Source organism: Eurytemora carolleeae, unplaced genomic scaffold (genome assembly GCF_000591075.1).
Source record: "Eurytemora carolleeae unplaced genomic scaffold, Eaff_2.0 scaffold543, whole genome shotgun sequence".
NCBI lineage: Eukaryota > Metazoa > Arthropoda > Copepoda > Calanoida > Temoridae > Eurytemora > Eurytemora carolleeae.
The window spans coordinates 1286-26324 of NW_019396536.1; the positions used below are offsets into that span (position 1 = coordinate 1286).

The 25039-nt window shown below is 32.4% G+C and overlaps 3 protein-coding genes across 3 annotated transcripts; 1 reads left to right on the forward strand and 2 right to left on the reverse strand.

Annotated features, from left to right (window-relative positions):
- Positions 1-893: 893 nt before the first annotated feature.
- Positions 894-8321, forward strand: LOC111705031 (uncharacterized; the record flags this gene model as incomplete). The annotated part of the gene is given in 7 exon segments (XM_023477460.1): positions 894-965; positions 1865-1963; positions 2879-2984; positions 4615-4659; positions 5301-5388; positions 6558-6634; positions 8214-8321. Coding segments are annotated over 7 exon segments (541 nt in total), but the record flags the coding sequence as incomplete, so codon positions are not given.
- Positions 8322-16229: 7908 nt separating this feature from the next.
- On the reverse strand, positions 16230-16968 carry LOC111705032 (repetitive proline-rich cell wall protein 1-like). Its single transcript, XM_023477461.1, has 2 exons — positions 16964-16968; positions 16230-16650 (listed from the first exon to the last, which is right to left on the reverse strand). Exons 1-2 carry the CDS (start codon positions 16966-16968, stop codon positions 16230-16232), a joined length of 426 nt encoding a protein of 141 aa, XP_023333229.1.
- A 264-nt stretch (positions 16969-17232) lies between these two features.
- On the reverse strand, positions 17233-20558 carry LOC111705039 (LIM domain only protein 3; the record flags this gene model as incomplete). Its single annotated transcript, XM_023477467.1, is given in 4 exon segments — positions 17233-17992; positions 18670-18733; positions 19788-19873; positions 20401-20558. Coding segments are annotated over 4 exon segments (518 nt in total), but the record flags the coding sequence as incomplete, so codon positions are not given.
- Positions 20559-25039: the final 4481 nt, after the last annotated feature.

Sequence of the window (25039 nt, forward strand, 5' to 3'; positions counted from 1 at the left end):
TTCTTGAAATTCCTTGAACATGCCATTTCAAATTTCTTTGCAATAGGCTTTCTATAAAGCTAAAAATGATCGAAATCTAACAAGTGAAAGTGGGTCAGAACAAAGATTTAGTTTGCTACAGGAAAAAGTAGTCATTCAGGCACTGTGCCTGAGAACTCAGGCAGTAAGAAAAGCCCGGTTGGACAAGGGAGGGCTATGTGTATTTAGGAAAAGTCAGAAAATTTCATCAGCCTCAGACCAATACTTTTTGAGTTATGTAAAAAAAAACTACAGGGAAGGACCCCTTCCAGTAAGAATGGGTTAAATAATAAAAAATCTACCAAAAATTTGAATTTATATGTGTATATTTTTTTACTATGACTTTTATCTTTTACATTAATCTTGACTGCAGGAACATTGGATAAAAAGTCATGACTTAATAAGCTAGTTGTGAATTAGGAAATAGGACTTTTCTCCAATTACTACTTGACTGCGACTTTAATGTTTACTAGCTTAAGTGCGCGGCGTTGAATTTTTTTTTTTTGCCTATGTTAGATACCCATGGGTTCCCTGGAAAAAAATTCAGCATTCGGTCCAGCCGTTTGGCCGACTATAAGGAACATATATACGAACTATAGGGAACATATAAATATATGTGTAAGAAGATGTTACCGAAAATTCCAAACAAATGAGATATGGTTAATAATATCACAAGACTTTTTTAAAAGGTATATACTCTAAACAAGAAACTTTTGGATAAACATTTTTTTTAATGAAATAAATTGCTTTGGTAAAATTTAAATATTTTTATGATTTTTAGCGTATTTGAGTTGTCTGCAGACTGCACTTAGTGTTTTTTTTTTAAAGTTTGCGTCAAATATAAACATATTAAAAAATATCGAATACTTTTTTAGTCGTTCTCCATCTGCTCCCAAAACCCTGAGTGATCTCAAGGAAGCCATAGATGATTTGTCTAAAATGTATAGGTAAATATATCTTTTCATTAAATTCAGTGAAAATTACAAAACAAAATTAATGCAAAGTTTTAATTAATTAGAGTTCTTTAAACACAGTCATCTTTTATCTCGCAATAAATTCTACAGAGCCCGCGATTTAAAAGTTTCGGCTCGGGTCGTATTTCCTTACATCCAGCTTTAAGACCCAATCTTAGACTCAACTCTGACCGACAGCTTGTGTCACGTGATTGACAGCTGAGATATCTTAGGCTCGACTTATGAGTTAGGCCCAAAGAAAATAAAACCGGTTTTTTGAACTCAACTCTGTGATAAGATGTAGCTTGAATTCGAAAGCTCAAGCCGAAAAGAAGGTCCGATGACAGCTTAGACCTGAGTCGTATTTTCTTATATTTTTAAATCGCCGGCTCAGGAAATGTGTCTTTGCCACAAACTCAAATTTTCGAATCCCTTTATGCTTGCAACCTGATGGCGTGCACTTTTGATATTAGATTATTTCATCTCATAAAATTCATAGTTTGAAATATCAAAGGTTTGATTACAAAGATAAAAGGATTTGTTGCAAAGACTCGATTACTTTATAATTTCATATCTTCGCATCATTGATGTCGAAAACCCGATGAAATTTCAAACTATACACTACAGTGCACGAGAACCAGAAAACTGTGGAATAGGAAGACGATAATAACTAAGATCATTTTATGTTGGTAAAAGCAAATATTTTTTTAAAAAATTTTCAACTCCGCAGATAATTTTCTTTTCTCATTCTTGTGTGAGGAGCTACAAGGTCACACAGTTATGTCATTAATATGCAGTGGCTTATTAAAGTCCTAATTGGGCATAAAAGTCGTCTTCCTGTTTCTGAAGTTTTGATTTTCACTGCATTATATTTTTTAATGTTTCATGTTCAGGCAAAGTGCAGAAACTTTAAACTCCGCTTTAGAAGATGCCTTAAAAGATGGAAGCGTTGTTTTCAAACCTTTGCTTGTTGTAGTAGAACAGCTTATCAAGTGAGGGATAAAATAATTAAAAGAACTTTTTAAAAAGTCATAATAATACAATGATATAATAGTAATGAATAATTATTAAATAAAAATAATAATCTCAATCAGAAATACTTTCTTATATCTTTAATTTTTTAGTTTTATTTTGCATGGATAAAAGTAAAAGGGAATTAAAAACTATTTGAGCTAGATAACTCCGGTCCTTTTTCTGAAATTTAAGATATTTCTTGTCATCACTTAAATCCATGTTATTGTTAATAATAAATTATATTTTATCTTTTAAATATGTAATATTGTATTAGATACATATTTTATAATTCTTCCTTCATTAACTTATACCTAGATCTAGTTGAATTACTCTTCCTATTTATTAAATTTTACCTAGATCTAGTTGAACTACTCTTCCTATTCATTAACTTTTACCTAGATCTAGTTGAACTACTCTTCTTATTTATTAACTTCTACTTAGACCTAGTTGAACTACTCTTCCTATTCATTAACTTATACCTAGATCTAGTTGAACTATTCATCCTATTCATTAACTTTTACCTAGACCTAGTTGAACTATTCATCCTTTTCATTAACTTTTACCTAGACCTAGTTGAACTACTCTTCCTGTTCATTAACTTTTACCTGGACCTAGTTGAACTACTCTTCTTATTTATTAACTTTTACCTAAACCTAGTTGAACTACTCTCCCTATTCAGTAACTTTTACCATGACCTAGCTGATCTACTCTTCCTATTCATTAACTTTTATCTAAACCTAGCTAAGCCACTCTTCCTATTCATTAACTTTTACCTAAACCTAGCTGATCTACTCTTCCTATTCATAAATTTTTACCTAAACCTAGCTGAGCTACTTTTCCTATTTATTAACTTTTACCTAAACCTAGTTCCTATTTATTAATTATTCCCCCAGAGCAGGTGGGGAGAAGGTTGGGATGAGCTATCTGGAGAAGACGATTGATAATACCCTGGGTATGATGCTTCTGAGCCTTGTGCAGATAAGATTAGATTCAACTAAGGTGAACAGTACGACAACCATTTTGAGGTTTAAACTTATGATTTAAATAGTAATTCACGATAACTCGATATCAACTCAATACCATAGATAAATAAATAAACATAGATAGCTTATGTACGCAAAATCACCAAGAACTCATACTTCTGGGGGTCAACGTGTACTTCAATGATAAGCGGGGTGGTTTGGTGTTTTAATGGATTTCATAATAGAGTGTAAAATAACTCCGGGAATGGAACTATTTGAACAACAATATTTCACTGAGCAATATAGCATATTGACGAGAACTGAAGAAGGATATGAGAAGGACTAAACTAACTTAAATTTCTCTCTATACAAAACTCATGTACACCACAAGTACTCAATGACATAAGAACAGCTAATGTTCACAACCGACCTAGTTATTAGTTAATCTATATAATAGGAATATCTTTAAAACATCTTTGTACATTTATTTCTTTTAAGATGAAAAATGTCGTCTTATGCGCAATCTATCTGTATCTATGCTCAATACACTTTAAATTTATCGGATTTATGGTGATATAAAATTTAATCCACTAAAAGATAATCAAGTAAAGATTCAGAGATAAAAAGATCCTTTTTTTGTGTAATAAGAAGATATGTAAAATACAAAAGTGTTCACATTTGAATGCGAATACCATAGAGAATAGAATATATATTAGAGGGGAATTTAAAGAATCTCTCGGTATGAATTTTTCAGTCCCTTTCAGCCTGAAAGGGAGTTTAAAGTGTACAAATCATGTAAGTGTTCACAAATTATATGCAGTAGAGTACATTAATACAGCATGTTCCCTAGACTATTTATTGCAATTTAGAATTTTTAAAGCTGTTAAATAAACTTTTTAATGAATTAGGTGAATAAAAACATCATTTGATTTAAAGTTATAACGGAAAATCATCGTTTGTAAAGTGAAAGGCATAGAGTCTATGTGAAATGATGATTGGTCAATTATGAAACCATATTTCATAATTTGGTTTTCTTTTAACATAAATCTTAGATTTTCTATAAAATGATATTCCAGGGCCCAAAAGATTATATAGCATAAATATGTGAAGTACACCTGCAGTATGGAAACAGTACAACAAAATGGCCGTTTTACCCTTTTTTTTAGTAAATTCCACTCTAATATATATTCTATTCTCTTTGGCGAATACACAAAATATCTGTTCAATTTATTCAAGTATTTTCTAACTTTGGTCAAACATGCACATTGTACCTATTTAAATGTAAAAAATATATAAATATCTTTAAACTTATAATCACATATAATCTGAAAAGAATTAAATTGACACAAAAAGGCAATTATTTACAATGTATACAATAAAAATTAAAGTAAAAATCATATAAAACCTGAACCTTATACAACAATAATTATGAATTTTTCAGAAAACATAAAGGAAATTATTTTTTGCCACAAACCCTAATTATTGAATCCAAAGTAGTAACTGTGTACCTTTGTTATTTCAAATTATTAACTCGTTAGGTCATCATTGCAAAGATAAAGCTTAAAATGTAAATTTGTGGCGAAACCAATTCACTTTTATGCCAAGTCTTTTCCATAAATATGAATAAAAAATATTGAATTTAAAATACCTTATTTTTATTTTCGTAGGATTGGAACGTTGGTTTATTTGAAGATCTGATCTTAAAATCTGAGGCAAGGTTTCGTAGGTTTATAAAGCTTTCAAATGTTTATAAGGTTTTAAAGGTTTAAAGGTTTCGAAGGTTTCGAAGGTTTTAAAGGTTTAGAATGCTTAGAAGTTTTAGTATTTTTAGAAGGTTTAGAAGGTTAAGAAGGTTTTGAAGGTTTAGAAAGTTTAGAAGGTTTATATGAATTAAGGTTTAGAAGGTTTAGAAGGTTTATATGAATTAAGGTTTAGAAGGTTTAGAATGTTTAGAAGTTTTAGTATTTTTAGAATGTTTAGAAGGTTTAGAAGGTTTAAAAGGTATAGAAGGTTTAGAGGGTTTAGAAGGTTTAGATGAATTAATGTTTAGAAGTTTGTGAGTGAGTGTATTTAAAGTTTGAAATAGAAATATGTTGTCTCGGTGACACATTAATTAGATAAAATTAAGCTTTCCTAAACTCAAATCTAAACATTTGCATAAAGGATTCTAATACATAGTCACAAAATATAATTAAAGGGAGTGTTTGTAAAATTTGGAAGGGGGTAGATATTTTTATTCGGACCAAGAAAAAGGAACTGAGATTTTTTTCACGGGCTGGAAAAAAATTTCAAAATTCCATGGGCAAGGCCGGGCACTTGAACTAGTCGAAAATGAAACTAAACCTTGATCCAGGCTCTAGCAAAAGATTTTACACAAAATGGCAGGAAATTAACCATTCAGGAGTTCTGGAAATCAACACTTAATAAAATGGGAAAAATTGGTAAGCTTTATTTTTTACTAATCAGAGATGGAATTTAAAGAATTTGAGCCGCGGTTTAAATCCGCCAAAATCCGCCAAAACCCGGTTTAAATTTAGCGCCGGCTTAAATCTTGAAACATTTGATACAATTTTAAGTGGAACCAACCATATTTAAACCGCGGCTTAAATTTAAACCGCCGCTCAAATTCTTTAAATTCGGCCGCCGAACATATTAATTGAAACAAAAATGTAAATATAAATCTCTCTCCGCAAACTCAAGATAATCTATTTGGCAAACTCTAGTTTCGTATTTCCTAAATTGTTGCAACCTAATGTCGTTTACCTTTCGCTATCAGGTATACATACCAGCAGGCCACAAAGATATAGAGGTATTCGATTTGTTAGACATTTTCTAGTTGTGATTTAGCTGTGATTTTCAAGGCTAGCTAGGCGAGGCGTAAATAAATCATGTGTCTAACGAATCGGACAAGAGGTAGCTAAAAAAAAGATTGTGGAGAGAAATATTTTTTTAAAAATTATCATCTGCACTGATCTAGAAGCAGTAGGTCTATATATACAACTTTACTGACACGACTTTGTGACCTTAGAACTCCAGTTTTGATTTTACATACAAGCCAAAAGTCTGAGAAAATCAAATTTATATAGAAAGTCTACATACAGGGTTCTCTTGAAACATGACAGTTGGTGGTAAGTTTTGAATGTCTTTTTCCACTTACTGAATTAGATATAAAAGACTTTTTGCAGTTTATTGCTTTAAAAAAGATGTTTACAATAATATAACTGTCATATAAAAAATGTTATTAGTCTCAAACAACTTATCAAATTATGGAAGAAGACATTTTAAACAATTTACCAACTGTCATGTTTCGAGGGGGACACCCTGTATATTTGTTCTTCTCAAAAAGAGGAGTTATGATAAAAAGGATGTCAAAGGAATTGAGTCTTTGCCACAAACTTGAATTTTCAAATTCCTATATTTTTGGAACCAGATGGTGTAAGCCTTAGATATTACAAACTTAGATTATTTTATCAAACAGAATAAATAGTTTGAAATATCTAAGATCTCCGACATTGGGCTGCAATGACATATGGATTAGTAAATTAGTGTTTGTGGCAAAGACTCAATTCCTTTCAATCTAACTTAATAATTACTTTAATTTGATATTCAGGAGAAGTTAAAGATTTTGTGTCGAAAGATAAAATTCGACTGATTGCCTCAACTATGCACAAACTAATGGATATCGAGGTAAACTCTAAAGGAACTGAACACGTTATTTAATATGTTTATCCGTTTATAAATTTATATGTACTAATTTATATGTCCGATTCACAATGGTTCGCTGTTAACTTTTGTCAGAACAAACATATATTGAAAATATTTATAAAATAATAGCTGAAAGGCCCGACATTGCCCGTGAAAAAAAATGTTGAATTAAAAAAAAGGTTTTTAAAAAATGAATTTTTTTAGTCTTTAACAACCACCCGACCATTCATGAGTGTCCACAAAACAATTCAGGCCAATCGGTTAAGCCGTTTGGCCGGCTACACGCAACTAATAAATGGATGTCTTGAGATTACAAAAATGACATTTTTAAGAAAAAACTAAGAAAACTTTTCATCGCAATGGCCCAAAATTTAAAAACGTAATTTCAAAATTTGAACAAATTCAGTAAAACAGGCTTTATGGTTGAAAGTCATAAAGTTGTAATTGTCTTTAAAAAAGATTTCAAAAAAATTAGTTCTGATAAAATTGATGTAATCAAATAGATTCTAGTACAATAGATGGCAACGTAAAATTTGTACATTCTCAGCACAGTTGTTCTGACGTCACAAGTGTCAATTCAGTTTTTGTGTCCAAGAAAATTATTAATAATAGTGATAATTTTAGAAATAAGTGTTCATCTTGAAGTAAAAAAATTGCAATTTTATGTGTTCTTTATTTTCTGCTTTTACACTTTTTTATTTAATCTTAACCCTATCTCTGCTGAGGTACTTGAAAACCAGGATATGCTGGGAGGGGGGGTCAATCCCATGTTTGATGCCCAAATATGACAAATGATATATCATTGGAAAGCTCTTGTGCTCTACTTTTAGAATCTGCAAAAAAATTTGCAAATTTGCAAAAATTGAATTTTTTATCGCAAAATCCAGTTATATAGTAAAAGTGTTTGCAAAGAAATTTGTCCAAAAAATGAAAAATTATACATTTTTGAAAAGCCCTTGACCATGCCATTTCAAATATGCAAATAATTTTGCAAAATTTTAAATAACCTGATTTTTAATCAAGAAAAACTAAAAATGTGCAAATTTCCTTTGACAGGTTGTTTGCAAAAAATTTGCATTTTTTCGCAAAACTTGTGCAATTCGTTTCCTTATGTCAAGGGCTTTTCAAAAAGCTAAATTTTATCAAAATCTGACAAGTAGAAGTGGGTCAAAACAAAGATTTAGTTTGTTACAGGAAAAAGCAGTCATTCAGGTAGTGTGCCTGAGGACTCAGGCAGTTAGTATTAAAGCCCGGTTTTAGGCCTAAAGGGAGGGCTTTGGCTATGTAGGAAAAGTCAGAAAATTTCAACAGCCCCAGACCAATACTTTTAGAGTTATGTAAAAAAACTACAGGGGGGGGGTCAAATTGACCCCCCCCCCCCAGCAGGAATAGGGTTAAAAAGCCTGTCAACTAATATAAGAAAATTTCGTTTTCCTTGTTATATTTGACACTTGTGACGTCGTGTATGATTGGTTCATTTCTCTGTTTACAACTATTGTATACTTGATATTTGGATGTAATTTGTTTAAAAGCAGATATTAATTTTAAATCTATGTTTTAGGAAACCCCTGATTTGGTTGATGTATTAAGAGGGCTGGCTGCCGGCAGAAACTAGTTTTGTTTTGGTTTTATACTTCAATTCTAATTCAATAAATGGTTTGTTACGAAATATTAATTTAATCAAACTCAGCGAGTCTCCACTTTAAATAATAAGAAAGCTTTTAGACAATTAACTTTGTTGCTTTGTTCTCCAAGTGTTTTATTTTGTTGGAAATTTACTTGGCAAATTTTAATATTTTATCAAGTTTTTATTTGCTTTTCAGCACAATAGACTCGGAAAAGAGAGGGAAAAAAGTTTTATATAAAAACATTATTTCATGTCACATTTCAGTTTCGAAAACTTTTGCAATTAAAGTTCATACAAGTAAATAAATAATACATTTATCCTGATTTATGAGAATTCTAAACATTTTAGACCAAAACAATACTTCTTTACTCACAATAAAATAAGTTTTTTTTTCCTTACTCTTTCATTAAACCATGGTAATTAAATAGTTAACACCTTCTATCAAAGAGAATAGAATATATATTAGAGGGGAATTTACTATAAAAAAGAAATTTATAAATTATGTTAGACTAAATAACCTAATTTTAAAATATCATGGTTATCATCATCAGTTCGCAAAGACATAATATTAGACAATTTGAGTTTATGGCAAAGAATACTTGACACCCCCCCCCCATCGTTTTTTGCGATAATTAAAATATGCAAATTTGGTTAAACCAGACGTCATTCGGAATAGGTTTAAGCAAAAAACTGTGCGAAAACAAAAATTAAAAGAAATATGAAAAATCATACAAAATTCTTAAAACTGGGTAAACGAAATGTTTAAAAATGTTTTAATCTAAATGGGTGAAAGATATTGAGTAATTAATATTGTATCTGGCCCTTAAAATGTTTAAAAATGTGTTACTCTAGATGGGTGAAAGAAACTGAGTAATTATTATTACATCTGGCTCTTAAAATGTTTAAAAATGTGTTACTCTAAATGGGTGAAAGAAATTGAGTAATTATTATTATATCTAGCTCTTAACATGTTTAAAAATGTGTTACTCTATATGGGTGAAAGAAACTGAGTAATTATTATTACATCTGGCTCTTAAAATGTTTAAAAATGTGTTACTCTAAATGGGTGAAAGAAATTGAGTAATTATTATTATAACTGACTCTAAAATGCTTTAGAATGCGGTACTCTCGATGTGTGAAAGAAATTGAGTAATTATTATTATACCTGACTCTAAAATGCTTTAGAATGTGTTACTCTCGATGTGTGAAAGAAATTGAAAGCTAGTTACATGGCTATAAAATATATTCCCTGACCCTTGCTCTTCCTTGTTTTATGCTAATCCTTATTCGCTAATTCTAGTTGAGTTTAGAGGGATATTGTTTCTGATATTGGAGCACCCACACTTCAGCTTTTATTATGTCCATGGAATATCTCTAAAACACAATATATTCCTCTAAATGATAAATCTCTACGCTTATATCTATACAATATACATATAATAAAACAACATATCGCTCTGGGCGGCCAAACAGCTGGACCGAATGGGCTGAAATTTGTTGTGGATACTCATGGGAGGCAGGGGGTGACAAAGGCTAAAAAAATTCAATGTTTTTTCTAATATATATATATACTAAAGAATACAACAGCGTTTTATCTGGATTGATAGAGATTGAGTATTATAGCGGAGAGTCAGCACGGGTTCTATTTCTTGAAAGACTGATACATATTAAAGAATACAACAGCGTCTTGTCTGGATTGATACAGACTATTGATCGTACAAGCGAGTTCGAGTGCGAGTTGTATCTATGGTATACATATTGGTACAGACTTAAGAAAAAATATTTGAGTATCTATTGAATAAAAAAGCCTTTTTCGGCCCTTTGGTAAATTTTTGAGTATAATGTACATTGTGCATACCGTATTATTACCAATTAGAGAGCTCAGAGTACTAATAATTTTGCATTAGATTTTAAAATCTTAAAAATGAAGAATTTTAATTAATTCCTAATTGTAAATGATGATAAACAAGATAGTGCACTCCTTATTCCAACTCTGATTTAAATGAATTTTTTAAATTTGATTAATTCTGACGAAAAATTTAATTGCCAATTATTTTCAATTATCTCAAGAATCCTTATTTTTAAAACAAAATACGCTTTACAGGGAACTGAATGAATATCATCATCATCTACAAAAATTAAATTTTAAAATTTGAGACGTATAGTGGACAACATTGAGAACTACAAAAAATAATAAACTGAAAACTAGAGCTGGGCGTTGTTCCTGGTGAACGATCGTTCTTTCACAAGAACGAACGGAACAATCAAGAACGATCCCAACATTCCGAAAAAGAACGAACGCATAGAACGCGTTCTTAAAAATGTTGGAACGATTTTTAAAGGAACGGTATAGAAATTTTTGAAAAGAACGTTTAAAATCATGAAGGGTACAGAACGGAACGATTGAAAAAAAGGAACGAGAACGGAACGATCTAGCTGAGGGCCCTCGTTCTAGAACAGAACGTAACGATTTCAGAAAAGTCATTAAGTGGCCATTAAAAGAATTTGAGCGGCGGTTTAAATTTAAGCCGCGGCATAAATATGGCTGGTTCCACTTAAAATTGTATCAAATGTTTGAAGATTTAAGCCGGCATTTAATTAAAACCGGGTTTTGGCAGATTTAAACCGCGGCTCAAATTCTTTAAATTCCATCTCGGGGTTAACATGCGTATTCTTAAGAACCCCCCTCCCCCCTTAAAACATGAAGTTTATAAAGCATGCACATTATTATCCCTCCTCCCCCCCCCCCTCCAACAATTTAATTTGAAAGGGTTACATGTAAAATTAAAAAGAAACCCTTTCCCATCCAAATTGAAGAGGTTGCATAAATAATTTAATACCCCCCTCTTTGAAGTGGTTATACATGAATATTTTAAGACCCCCCCCCCTGAACTTAAAGGGTTAACATGAATATTAAACATGTTTATCTTTAATATAACTTTCTAATAGGAAAGTTTTAGAAATCTTGAAGAAAATTAAAAAAGTTTTAATTGTCTTCTCATCATAATACCTTTGATCCCCCAACACACTTCTCAAACGTCGTAGATTGCTCCGACTAAATAGGCGGCCGACCTATTTTTTAAAAACTTTATAAAACAAATGTAGCGTTTGTCGGTGAGTATAACACACATGTCACTGCAATAACATTTTCATCTTCTGGTTTACCTAATCTGTTCTGGTTTATCTTATTCTGTTCTGGTTTACCTAATCTGTTCTGGTTTACCTTATCTGTTCTGTTTTTCCTTATTCTGTTCTGGTTTACCTTATCTGTTCTGGTTTACCTAATCTGTTCTGGTTTACCTTATTCTGTTCTGGTTTACCTTATCTGTTCTGGTTTATCTTATTCTGTTCTGGTTTATCTTATTCTGTTCTGGTTTACCTTTTCTGTTCTGGTTTACCTTATCTGTTCTGGTTTACCTTATTCTGTTCTGGTTTATCTTATTCTGTTCTGGTTTACCTTATTCTGTTCTAGTTTACCTTATTCTATTCTGGGTTACCTTATTCTGTTCTGGTTTATCTTATCTGTTCTAGTTTACCTTATTCTAATCTGGTTTACCTTATTCTGTTCTGGTTTATCTTATCTGTTCTGGTTTACCTTTTCTGTCCAGGTTTACCTTATATTCTGGTTAATCTATGTTTTCTGGTTTCCCCCATTTATACTGGTATACCGGTATGTATTCTGGCATACCCTATGTATGCTGGTATACCCTATTTATTCTGGTATACCCTATGCATTCTGGTATACCCTATGTATTCTGGTATACCCTATGTATTCTGGTATACAGCATATATTCTGGTATACCCTATGTATTCTGGTATACCCTATTTATACTGGTATACCGGTATGTATTCTGGTATACCCTATGCATTCTGCCATACCTTATGTATTCTGGTATACTCTGTGTATTCTGGCATACCCTTTTTATTCTGTTATACACTATGTATTCCGGTATACCCTATGTATTCTAGTATACCCTACGTATTCTGATTTACCCTATGTATTCTGGTATACCCTACGTATTCTGATTTACCCTATGTATTCTGATTTACCCTATGTATTCTGTTATACCCTATGTATTCTAGTATACCCTACGTATTCTGATTTACCCTATGTATTCTGGTATACCCTACGTATTCTGGTATACTCTATGTATTTTGGTATACCCTATGTATTCTGGTATACCCTATGTATTCTAGTATACCCTTTGTATTCTGGTATACCCTATGTATTCTAGTATACCCTACGTATTCTGTTTTACCCTATGTATTCTGGTATACCCTACGTATTCTGGTATACCCTATGTATTCTGGTATACCCTATGTATTCTGGTATACCCTATGTAGTCTGGTATACAGTATATATTCTGGTATACCCTATGTATTTTAATATACCCTATGTATTCTGGTATACCCTATGTATTTAGGTATACCCTATGTATTCTGGTATACCCTATGTATTCTGGTATACCCTATGTATTCTGGTATACAGTATATATTCTGGTATACCCTATGTATTCTAGTATACCCTACGTATTCTGGTATACCCTATGTATTCTGGTATACCCTACGTATTCTGATTTACCCTATGTATTCTGGTATACCCTACGTATTCTGATTTACCCTATGTATTCTGTTATACCCAATGTATTCTAGTATACCCTACGTATTCTGATTTACCCTATGTATTCTGGTATACCCTACGTATTCTGGTATACCCTATGTATTCTGGTATACCCTATGTATTCTGGTATACCCTAGACCACGACTATGAGAAGGCTCTGATGATATTACACAAAAGGAATCTTAATTGAAATCTCTGCTAGAAAATTGGAAAATATATGTTGTGGAATCCATGAAATATTTTATTGGATATTGTCTTCAAGATTTACACAAGATAATTCATTTTCTCATCAAACCAGCTTTCTAGAACTTGAAGCAACCTTCACAGGAATAAATGATTTTTTTTTTAAAGTTTTACTTTGTGTAATGATCCGATAATCAAAAATGATTTGTAACAAAGTTGGGAGTCGCAAGATAATGTTTTTATTAGAAGCTATCTGAATTTTTCCTTTTTATTCGAGAAAATCATCAAAATAATTATATTTAAATTGCATCGTATTTTGAACTTTTCTAATTAGCAAAGCACTCCAATCCGCAAACCTTTTAGTTTGACAATTAAAAACGACTTATACTGAAGAAATGAACGTTCATATAAATTCAGACAGTTGCAACATACGACTGGAATCGTTAAAAAATCAATTTAATTTTAAAAAAATCATTCAGATATTACAACTTACAGTCATAGATTATTTTTCGACTCATTTTGAATACAACGCACTGAAAAAGCCGAAATAATTGGCCGCTGCAAGTGTCTCTGCTCTCAATGCTTTGAATGATTACACGTGGCAGATACACCTAGCGAGCCGAAAAAACGTCGTTTTGAGTGAATTTTAGATAAAACAAATACCAAGCATGTACAGTGAAACCCTTAATAAAGAATACTTCGAAAGAATTCATCAAATGTCGTATTCTTCACTTTCTGATAATGGAATGCTGCAGTTATCTAGTTTTTCTTATTAAATGATTATATGGAACTCTTTAAAACTGTTCCCGCATATTTATTGCTATTTATTTATTTTCGCAAATACTGAAATTTACATAATATAGTATAAAACTCATTGAAAAATTGTCAAGACGACATTTGATAAATTCTACCGATGTATTCGTTATTAAGGGTTTCACTGTATGAAATATTAACAATATAAGAATGCGTCAAAAAATAATTAATGACTATAGGTTGTAATATCTAAACGGTTTGTTTAATACTAAATTGATGTTTTTTGATCCGAGTCGTATATTTTGCAACTTTCTCAATTTCTATGGACGCTATGCTCTGCAGTATTGTCGTTTTTAACAGATAGAAGTAAGATTAGTAGCGATCAAAAACTATTGTTTATCGCCGTAAGCCTATACACCTTTCATTTTTTGCGAACACTCCCTTTAGCATTCAGCAGCTAGAGATAAGCACGTTCAGCTTTTTTTTAAATTTCAACGACCTAGATTAGGTTCATGTTTTTTTTAATTCGTTTGTTTTCAGAATGTTCGTTCATTTTCCTTTTTATTTCGTCCGTTCGGTAAAAAGCTATAGTTTTTCGTTTATTCACGGTCTGGATGATCTTAAAAATGCGAACGATCGTCAACAATTTTGAATAGTTCTTTTTTCATTCGTTTTTATTTTCTGTGAAATATCTAAATCGTTCGTTTATCGTTACCATTGTTTAGGAAAAATTTCGTTTGTTTGAGTAAAATTGTTCGTTCACAAAGACGATGCCCATCTAGGTTTCTAAAAACGTTTTTACAGAACATTTATGTTAATATTATAATTTTCTGGAACGAGAACCAGAAAACTGTGGAATAGGAAGACGACTTTACAGCGAAACTAAAGTGCATTTCATGTAGTTACAAAGCAAATAGTTTTACTAGAGACTTATTACCTCACTTGTCTAGAGAATTGGATCTGGTAACACTGCACAATTGATGTGTCTCATGTTCATTGGACTATTTAAAGTCATAACTTGCGTTTAAAAGTCATCTTCTTCCAGAGTTTTCTGGTTCTCACTGTAATTATCTGATTTAACCGAAGTAGTATATTTCCTATTGTATATATGTATAGTACAACAAGCAATTCTAGTAATAGGTTTGGGAATTCCTATACGAGTCCTTAGTTCTTCTTTCTCGATATATTCTGAGTGCTTTTTTCAATTAGATGAAAGTTTTCCTGATCCAACCCAAGACTAAACTCAAATGCGCCCATGCGTAAGGAAAAAATGTAATAATTAGATTTCAAATTTTTTTTAGTAGCCTTGTTAATAAAAAAGTGAAACAAAATTGAAAGTGTAAAACAAAAATACAAAATTGGTGAAAAGGCGCATTTAAGATAGACTTATATGTAAGTTCCCAATTCAATAATTGGATGTAAGCATCTGATGTGATTGCTCATGCTCTAACCAGATTATGGAATTCCCCCCCCCCGTCCGCTCCTTACATCACCCGCCTTTACCCCTCCTGATCTACATCCCCCCACACATCACTATTATTTCCCCCGCCTCAACTTAATTTCCCCCTCTCTTGTTGATTAATAATTTATTGATTGTCTGGGAGTGGGACACTGAACTATATTTTACAAATATCATCTTGGAGTTCCTTCAAATAGTGGAATAATATTGAGCAGATATCAATATCAATATGGGGGTGCGTGTCTAGGGGGGGCACAGAGGTACCGGCCCCCCCCTCCACTTCGCGCCTGGCACCAGTGTTCGTTTAGTATTCGAGGAGGTTATAAAAGCATTACATTTTGATAATTCACATAATAGTTTCCTATGACCAGAATATTTCTTTGATTTTTATGTGAAAGATGGATCCCATGTCAGGCTTAAACATCCGTCTTGTGTTTACATTTTACCGCCGAGAGACAGTACACAGCAGTACCAAAGATGCGTAAACCTCTGAAATAACGTTCCTTGTATTATAACCTTGGTTTCAACTAACCAAATAAAAATCAATCTGATGTTTACAATCTTTAGTTCTGAATATTTCTATTATTTTATAAGACAAATTTTTACAATAAAGGAAACCAAGCACAAGACGAGGAATACATTCGCGGTGTTAGATTAAAGGGACTGTAAGCGTAATTTAAAAGGACCCTAAATGGATAAATGTCCGATTTACAACTATACCGTTCAAATCTTAATCTGATCAAAAATGTGGAATATATTGTCGTTTTTCATAACGAAATGTGTTTATTTCTGTGAATAGCTCCATCCTAAAGTAAGTTTCGTAAGTCATTTTCACAGAGAGACCACAAATTAGAAATAACAGTTAAAATAAACAAAATTATGAATATCTAATTTATGCTTCGGAAGAGAAAGCGATTAAGGGCACCGTTGTTTATCAGGCATTGCAATCTTTGCATAGAGGATCGCTAGAAAGAAGATCACTAGAAGGAGGATCACTAGATGGGGGATCACTAGAGGGAGGATCACTAGAGGGAGGATCACTAGAGGGGGGATCACTAAAGGGAGGATCACTAGAGGGAGGATCTCTAGAGGGAGGAACACTAGAGGAAAGATCACTAGAGGGAGGATCACTAGGGGGGGGGATTACTAAAGGGAGGATCACTAGAGGGAGGATCACTAAAGGGAGGATCACTAGAGGGGGGATCACTAAAGGGAGGATCACTAGAGGGAGGAACACTAGAGGGAAGATCACTAGAGGGAGGATCACTAGGGGGGGATTACTAAAGGGAGGATCACTAGAGGGAGGATCACTAAAGGGAGGATCACTAGAGGGAGGATCATTAGAGGGAGGATCACTAGAGGAAGGATACTTTCGAAATGGTTTCGGTTGGATAATTCAAACAAAATGAGGAATTCAGATTTGTTTCATAGTGTAAAGCCATACAACACAAAAGAAATCCACGGATATATAATAAAAAATCAAAGAAAATAGAAGATCACGTAGATTTAAAGGTTCTACCAATACTCCCGATAACTGTGACTTTCGATCACAATTTGACCCATTAAACATAATATTTTAGCCATTATTCTTAAATACTTTTTTGTCGGCATATGCATTTTGAGTGAAAAAGTTTTGAACAACAAATCCGTAAATTAAAAGATTGTTGCCTCATGGACCAAAACATGTTTAATTTCAAATAGATGAAACCGAATGCTTCTCACTCTGGTTAGTCCGGGGTGCTAGATGTCAGATGAATTATTTACAGAAGGTGCCAGGGGCGCCAACAATAATGTTCTCAACCGAATAAATAAGTTTAAAGCAGGGGTTTCAGCATGTTAATCTATCTTTTTAAACCCACTTGATTACAACAGTTATTTATTGTTTATTTTATCATTAATTATTAAATATTTCAATTAAAGGATCACAATAAAGATTACAGAAGGAATGCCTTGTGTTGTACAATAAGTTTTTTTCGTAGATATCGTATAAAATTCTTATATTCTAGAATATTTTTTTGAGAAAATTATAATTTATACTTCTAAGTTTTATGCTACTACAGAAATGGTGCAATAAAATAGTTGAACTAAAATTTAAAAAAAACTTTCTCTTTCTGAAGAGAAGAAATAAAGTGTCTAAGTATAATAAATTTGCAACTAAACTTATAATTGTATAATAAAATACCAAAAGTGTATAAAAACACATTACATAATTAAATGCACGGTAACATGTATTGATTTTCTTAGATCTAGTAATACAAAGTGTTCTGACCGTAAAGTAAGTAAGAACTATAATTTATTCACTGTTTTTTTTTTTTTTTTTTTACTTTTTAAGTACATTTGAACTGAAAGTATTTTTGGTCTATATTGATATGTTGTTCTTAAGTAACATCTATACATTGTATTAAGAATGAATTGAGTACAAAGTGTGCCCTTCCATATTAAGAATGTTTTGAGTACAAAGTGGTACACTTTCATATTCCCGGATTTTCAGGCCTGAAGAATACGGGAATTTGTTCGGACCGAGGAAATCGGTGGCAGGGGCGTCATATCTTTAGATTGTTGCGGGGGGAGATGGTAGGGTAGAGGGTAGGTCTGGTGCCCTGGTTGATGTGATGGGTAGGGTAGGTTCCTGGTTTGAGATTTGATTTGAGCAAGTTGGGACGGGTTGGATGAGAGATTAGCAAACACCATTCTCTCCTAGAATAAAATAGAAGAGATTAGGAGTATTTATTTTGAAAGCTTATTTTGCCTTCAGATAGCAAATACATGTATTACACATTCATAGGTTGCATACAGCATATTGTGCATATTCATTAATTGCATATTCATTAGTTGTATATTTATTAATTTAATATTCATTAATTTCATATTCTTTAATATTTTTTTCAAATTCCAATTTATTTTTAAATCAAAATTGTTTCTTAATCGAAATTGTTTATCTTCAAAAATCAATTTTTTTCGATTTTTTTATAATTCCACAGGCAGAGCCGGGCCCTTCAGCTATTTTCATTTTTAACTCATTCATTATGGTTGTCTAATGCATAATGATGCTTAATGATAATAATCAAATTTAGGTTTGAATTATATGCTTTTATAATTTATCTTCTCATTGTACAATATAGAATAAAATAAAATAAACTTTCACGGATTCAAGATAAACTTTTTTTCGCGCATTTTCGATTACAATAATCAAAGACTTTTGGACCCAAATATTTGTAATTTTGTAATTCATGGGGCCATTTGAGGTCCGATACGAAATTCTGGACCTTTATCTGTTCAGCCGTTTTGACGTCTATTGGATACAAATGGATGGATACAAATGGACAGACTGACAGACAAAGTATATACATTTATAGATAAAGGAATATTAATACCTCATAGTCAGGCCCACAAAGAATCTTGTTCTCGTAAAGGTAGAAGTGATCGCCGACACAAAATCTTCAAACAAAACATTAATATTAATAAAGAAATATTACATGTGCCCACAATCCATATGTTGATATGCAAGTGTAAATGTTTAACTTTGCCCACACTGCTGACAATCGATTGTAAATGTTTACCTGTGCCCACACTGCTGACAATCAATTGTTAATGTTTACCTGTGCCCACACTGCTGACAAGAAAAGGTAAATGTTTACCTATACCCAAACTGCTGATAAGCAAGGGTAAATGTTTACCTATACCCAAACTGCTGACAAGCAAGGGTAAATGTTTACCTATACCCACACTGCTGACAAGTAAGGGTAAATGTATACCTATACCCAAACTGCTTATAAGCAAGGGTAAATGTTTACCTGTGTCGACACTGCTGACAAGTAGAGTAAATGTTAACCTTACCCAAACTGCTGATAAGCAAGGGTAAATGTTTACCTGTGTCTACACTTCTGACAAGGAGAGTAAATGTTAACCTATACCCACACTGCCGTCAAGCAAGGATAAATGTTTACCTGTGTCCACACTGCTGATAAGCAAGGGTAAATTTTTACCTGTGTCTACACTGCTGACAAGCAAGGCTAACTGTTTAACTGTGTCTACACTGCTGACAAGCAAGTGTAACTGTTTACCTGTGTCTACACTGCTGACAAGCAAGGGTAACTGTTTACCTGTGTCCACACTGCTGACAAGCAAGAGTAAATGTTTACCAATACCCACACTGCTGACAAGCAAGGGTAAATGTTTACCTGTGTCCACACTGCTGACAAGCAAGGGTAAATGTTTACCTTTGTCTACACTGCTGACAAGCAAGGGTAACTGTTTACCCGTGTCTACACTGCTGACAAGCAAGGGTAACTGTTTACCAGTGTCCACACTGCTGACAAGCAAGAGTAAATGTTTACCAATACCCACACTGCTGACAAGCAAGGGTAATTGTTTACCTGTGTCAACACTGCTGACAAGCAAGGGTAAGTGTTTACCTGATCCACACTGCTGACAAGCAAGATTTAATGTTTACCAATACCCACACTGCTGACAAGCAAGGGTAAATATTTACCTGTGTCCACACTGCTGACAAGCAAAGCACTCTAGATGGTAAACATTAGACCTAGCTCGCATTACCATTTCAAACGCTGGAATCACCTGAAATAATTTAATATAATTCGAGTTGTTTAAATCAATAATATTTTTTCAATTTTGATTTCTACCAAAAGCAGACAAATTTAGACATGTAAACAAAAAGAAAGAGTCAATTAACAGTTTTTCTTTGTTTATTTAAACATTTTGTAATTTGGAAAATGCTTGAAAGCAGCATATACAGTGTACTTTAGTGTACAGTATATACAGTTTACTTAAGTGTAAAGTATATGCAGTGTAAGTTTGCAGTATATACAGTGCACTGAAGTGTACAGTATATACAGTGTACTGCAGTGTGCAGTATATACAGTGTACTGCAGTGTGCAGTATATACAGTGTACTGCAGTGTGCAGTATATACAGTGTACTGCATTTTACAGTACATTCGACAGTGTAAAAAAGTGTACAGTACATACAGTTTACTACAGTGTAAAATATATACAGTTTGCTGCAGTGAACAGTGTAATAAAGTGTACTACTGTACTGCAGTGTACTACAGTGTACTGCAGTGTACTGTAGTGTACAGTATATTACCTTATTACAAGCTGCACAGTACCCAGTAGACCCAAAAAGACGAAGATAATCTCTTTTACAGAGAATTAGGTTTCCCTTGGTATAAAGAGAGTGACCAACCTCCCCTAGTCTACAGTCACAACAGCCACATTTTAGGCAGTCTTCATGCCAGTACATATCTAATGCCTAAATATATATAGATTATGTACAGTGTACAGTCACAGCAGCCACATTTCAGGCAGTCTTCATGCCAGTCCATATCTAGTGCCTAAATATATATATATATATATATATATAGTTTATGTACAGTGTACAGTCACAGCATCCACATTTTAGGCAGTCTTCATGCCAGTACATATCTAGTGCCTAAATATATTTATATATATATATAGTTTATGTACAGTGTACGTGTACAGTCACAGCAGCCACATTTCAGGCAGTCTTCATGCTAGTACATATCTAGTGCCTAAATATATATATAGTTTATGTACAGTGTACAGTCACAGCAGCCACATTTTAGGCAGTCTTCATGCCAGTACATATCTAATGCCTAAATATATATAGATTATGTACAGTGTACAGTCACAGCCGCCACATTTCTGGCAGTCTTCATGCCAGTCCATATCTAGTGCCTAAATATATTTATATATATATAGTTTATGTACAGTGTACGTGTACAGTCACAGCAGCCACATTTCAGGCAGTCTTCATGCTAGTACATATCTAGTGCCAACATATATATATATAGATTATGTACAGTGTACAGTCACAGCATCCATATTTCAGGCAGTCTTCATGCCAGTTCATGTCTAGTGCCTAAATATATATATAGTTTATGTACAGTGTTCAGTGTACTGTAGCAGGAGCCTGGAGCATTCACTTTTAGGCGGCCAGGTTTATGCCAGTGCAATTTCATTTAAGATTAAAAAATTGATGTACAAAGTTTAAAATATTATTACATATTTAAAACAAGTGCATATTCAATACGAAAATCCAAAGATAAAGTTTTGTGTGTTTATACATTTTCTTATAAAGTAAATGTATCATTACCATCGATTGCAGACCCTATTTTTTACCATTTCATGAATATTGGAAATTGTAACTTTCAAATTGCCTCATTACTAAAAATATATTCTCAAATGTTAATATAATCAAATTTTTCACTTGTTTACAATAATTTTTAGTTTGGGCTTACTTTAACTAAACAAAATTATTAAAAGGAATTGGCATTCAAATTAAAATGTAAAAGACGAAAATATAATTTCACTGATTTAAACGATTATTTGTTTTTAATCTTTGTGACAGAAACAATCTCAAGAACTGACGAGTGTCAACCCAGACCAAAATATATTTTCAATAAATGTGAAACTAACATCTACTTTTTTTACTCTGCAGAGGTTTTCTCCATCACCATCACCGAATTTTAAATAATTTTTTTCTCCAAAATTTGTTTTCGGAGAGATTTAGAAAATATGTTATCTTGCCTTTAGAACATGTTTATCATGTATTTTAGGGAAACATGTTTATCATGTATTTTCTTTCCGCAGCCTGCACACTCCTGGACACAATTCACCTTACCCCGGCACTCTAACTTTACAGACATTATCATCTCAATTATCTAAACAAACAATAGATTTCTTATTTTTCAATACTTTTTCACAATTTATAAGATTGGGAAGTTGATTGTGCGCTAAACGCAAAAATGACGGTGTCTGCATCTTAATTATTTTTTGTGGGTAAAATTAGTATGGCTTTGAAAAAAGAAGCAAGGTTATAAAAGTCGTATATTTGGCTGTCTAAAAACAGACCATTTTTCTGACAATTTTTGGAATCTGATCTCAAATATACAGAATCTGATCTAAAATGTTTGTTTTCAAAAATAAAATTTGTTATATGACACTTTTACCTCAAATCTCGATCGAAAAATTATGATTTTTTTTCTGAAAATATGGAATTTGATCTTTAAAGTGTAGGCTCTGATCTAAAAAGTGTAGACTCTGATCTAACAATTTTTAATTTGACTAAAAATATCTATATTCATAACTTTTCGGGCAGAAATATGTTTTATTTGAAATTTAAGTTTAAGATCAAATTCCACAATTTTCCGGAACAGAATTCGAATTTGAACTTTTTTTTTAGATCAAAGTCCACGTAGGTCAAATTCTTTTAGATCAGATTCCCTTTAGATCAAAGAGTTATAGATCGATTCCTAAATATAACAATTGTACTTTTAAGGCTTCGGGAGTAGAAATGGAAATTGGTAGGCAGAATAATGTCTCTGAATTTTAAAATTGCTTTTTATTTTGCCGTTCATTCACAATGTTTGGTGTTCATTGGCAAGGTTTGGTGTTCATTGACAAAATTTTGTTGACAAGATTTGGTGATCATTGACAATGTTTGGTGTTCATTAACAAGGTTTTGTGTTTATTTACAATGCTTAGTGTTCATTGACAAGATTTGGTGTTCATTGACAAGGTTTGGTGTTCATTGACAAGGTTTGGTGTTCATTGACAAGGTTTGGTGTTCATTGACAATGTTTGGTGTTCATTGTCAGGGTTTGGTGTTCATTGAAAAGGTTTGGTGTTCATTAAAAAGGTTTCGTTGACAAGTTTTGAAGTTCATTGACAAGGTTTGGTGTTCATTGTCAAGGCTTTGTTGACAATGTTTGATATTTATTGACAATGATAGGTGTTTATTGACGTGGTTTGGTTTTCATTGACAAATTATATTTGTGTTTATTAACGAGGTTTGATGTTTATTGACAAGGTTTGACGTTCATTGACACGGTTTGACGTTCATTGACAAAGTTAGGTGTTTATTGACAAGGTTTGACGTTCATTGACAAAGTTTAATATTTATCGTCAAGGTTTGACGTAAATTGACAAAGTTAGGTGTTTATTGACAAGGTTTGTTGTTTATTGACAAGGTTTGGTGTTTATTGTCAAGGTTTGGTGTTTAATGTCAAGGTTTGTTGTTTATTGACAAGGTTTGGTGTTTATTGACAATGTTTGGTGTTTATTGACAAGGTTTGTTGTTTATTGACAAGATTTGGTGTTTATTGACAATGTTTGGTGTTTATTGTCAAGGTTTGGTGTTTATTGACAAGATTTGGTGTTTATTGACAATGTTTGGTGTTTATTGACAAGGTTTGGTATTCATTGATTAGCTAATTTCAATATTCATGTTCAGAATTTTATTTCTATTAAAACAATTCAATTATGTCATGTATTAAGTAGTTTATAATGACGTTAAATATCGTTTTGGATTTAGGTCAATACACAATATACATGTTCATTAAATATTTACTTTTCATACTTATTATAAGCAGTGTTTATACTTTATGGAGGTATTTTAACCCATTCAGGCTGACTTCTGGTTTATCCAAACTAACTTTTAATAATCTGCAAAAATTTGCAAATCTGCAAAAGTTCAAATATTTATTCCAATATTTAGTTATTAAGCAAATTATGCAAAAAGTAAAAACGCAAAATGTGATAAATTATACATTTTTGAAAAGCCCTTGCCATGGCGAATTCAAATATGCAAAAATATTTGCAAAATTTTCAAAAAGTAAATTTGTATTCAAAGAAAATGGAAAATACGCAAATTCTTTTTAAAGGCATTTGGGCAAAAATCTATGCAAAGTTGACAAGTTTTTTAACTTATTTGAAAATTTAAGATTTATATTTTTATAGTGGGGGGGGGGGAATAAGAGGATTTGATCACCCGAATTCAAATTTTCTTTTACTTTTATATCCTACTACTTTAACTGTTTGCACTAGCAGAATAAAAGTATCTACGGGATCAAATTTTAACTTATCTAACAATTTTTTGAATTATTTTAAAGGTTAAATGTAACTTTCAAGCTTACCTCTAATGGTCGTTTAAGTTTCTCCTGGTCAAAGCATCCTCTTAAAGTTCTCTGTTGTGTATTTTTGTAAGTTCCTCTATTCCGGTTGTCTTCCTTCAGGTTGCTCTTCCGGTCTGAGAAGATCCGTGAGAACTGAAACTTAGATTGTGAGAGTCCTAGTTTTGTATTATTCTTTCCCGCGGATTTTCGAGGCTAGATATCCGCGGATTTCCCTAGAGATCTGCGGGCCAGAGGACGGTTGGAACCAGTTCTAGTTGTACTGTACAGGATTGGTAAAAATTGCGTGATATCACTGATTGATATCAGCTGTTTATTCACGCGCAACAGATAAAAGAGAAAAGTTTAATTTGCAGAGTCGTAATGGAATATTATTGGATTTAAATTGTTCAACATGACATGTTTAATTCTAACTGAATCAAAGCTGAAGACTTTAAAATGGGATATCCTTAATCCCGATCGGTTAATTAATCTAGAGATTAATAACAAGAGAAGAACAAACATTATTTAATCAGAGCTGGGAACTTTAGAATGGATAACCTTTAATCCCGACAACTTAATCCGAATATCCACTGTGGAAACTTTTAATTTTAGTCCTTAATCCACTCTTTTTCTCTTTCTTTGGATTTCCATACATTATTTTCTCCAATGAGAGTGCAGGAATATAGTTCGTAAATTGTATTGACTAATGACAACCTTGAAAAAAAATTCTATCCCATGTGAGAAATCCACAAATCAAGAATTTGTTGTCGGCCATTTTGTAAATTAATCGATGATGAAAAATATTTAATA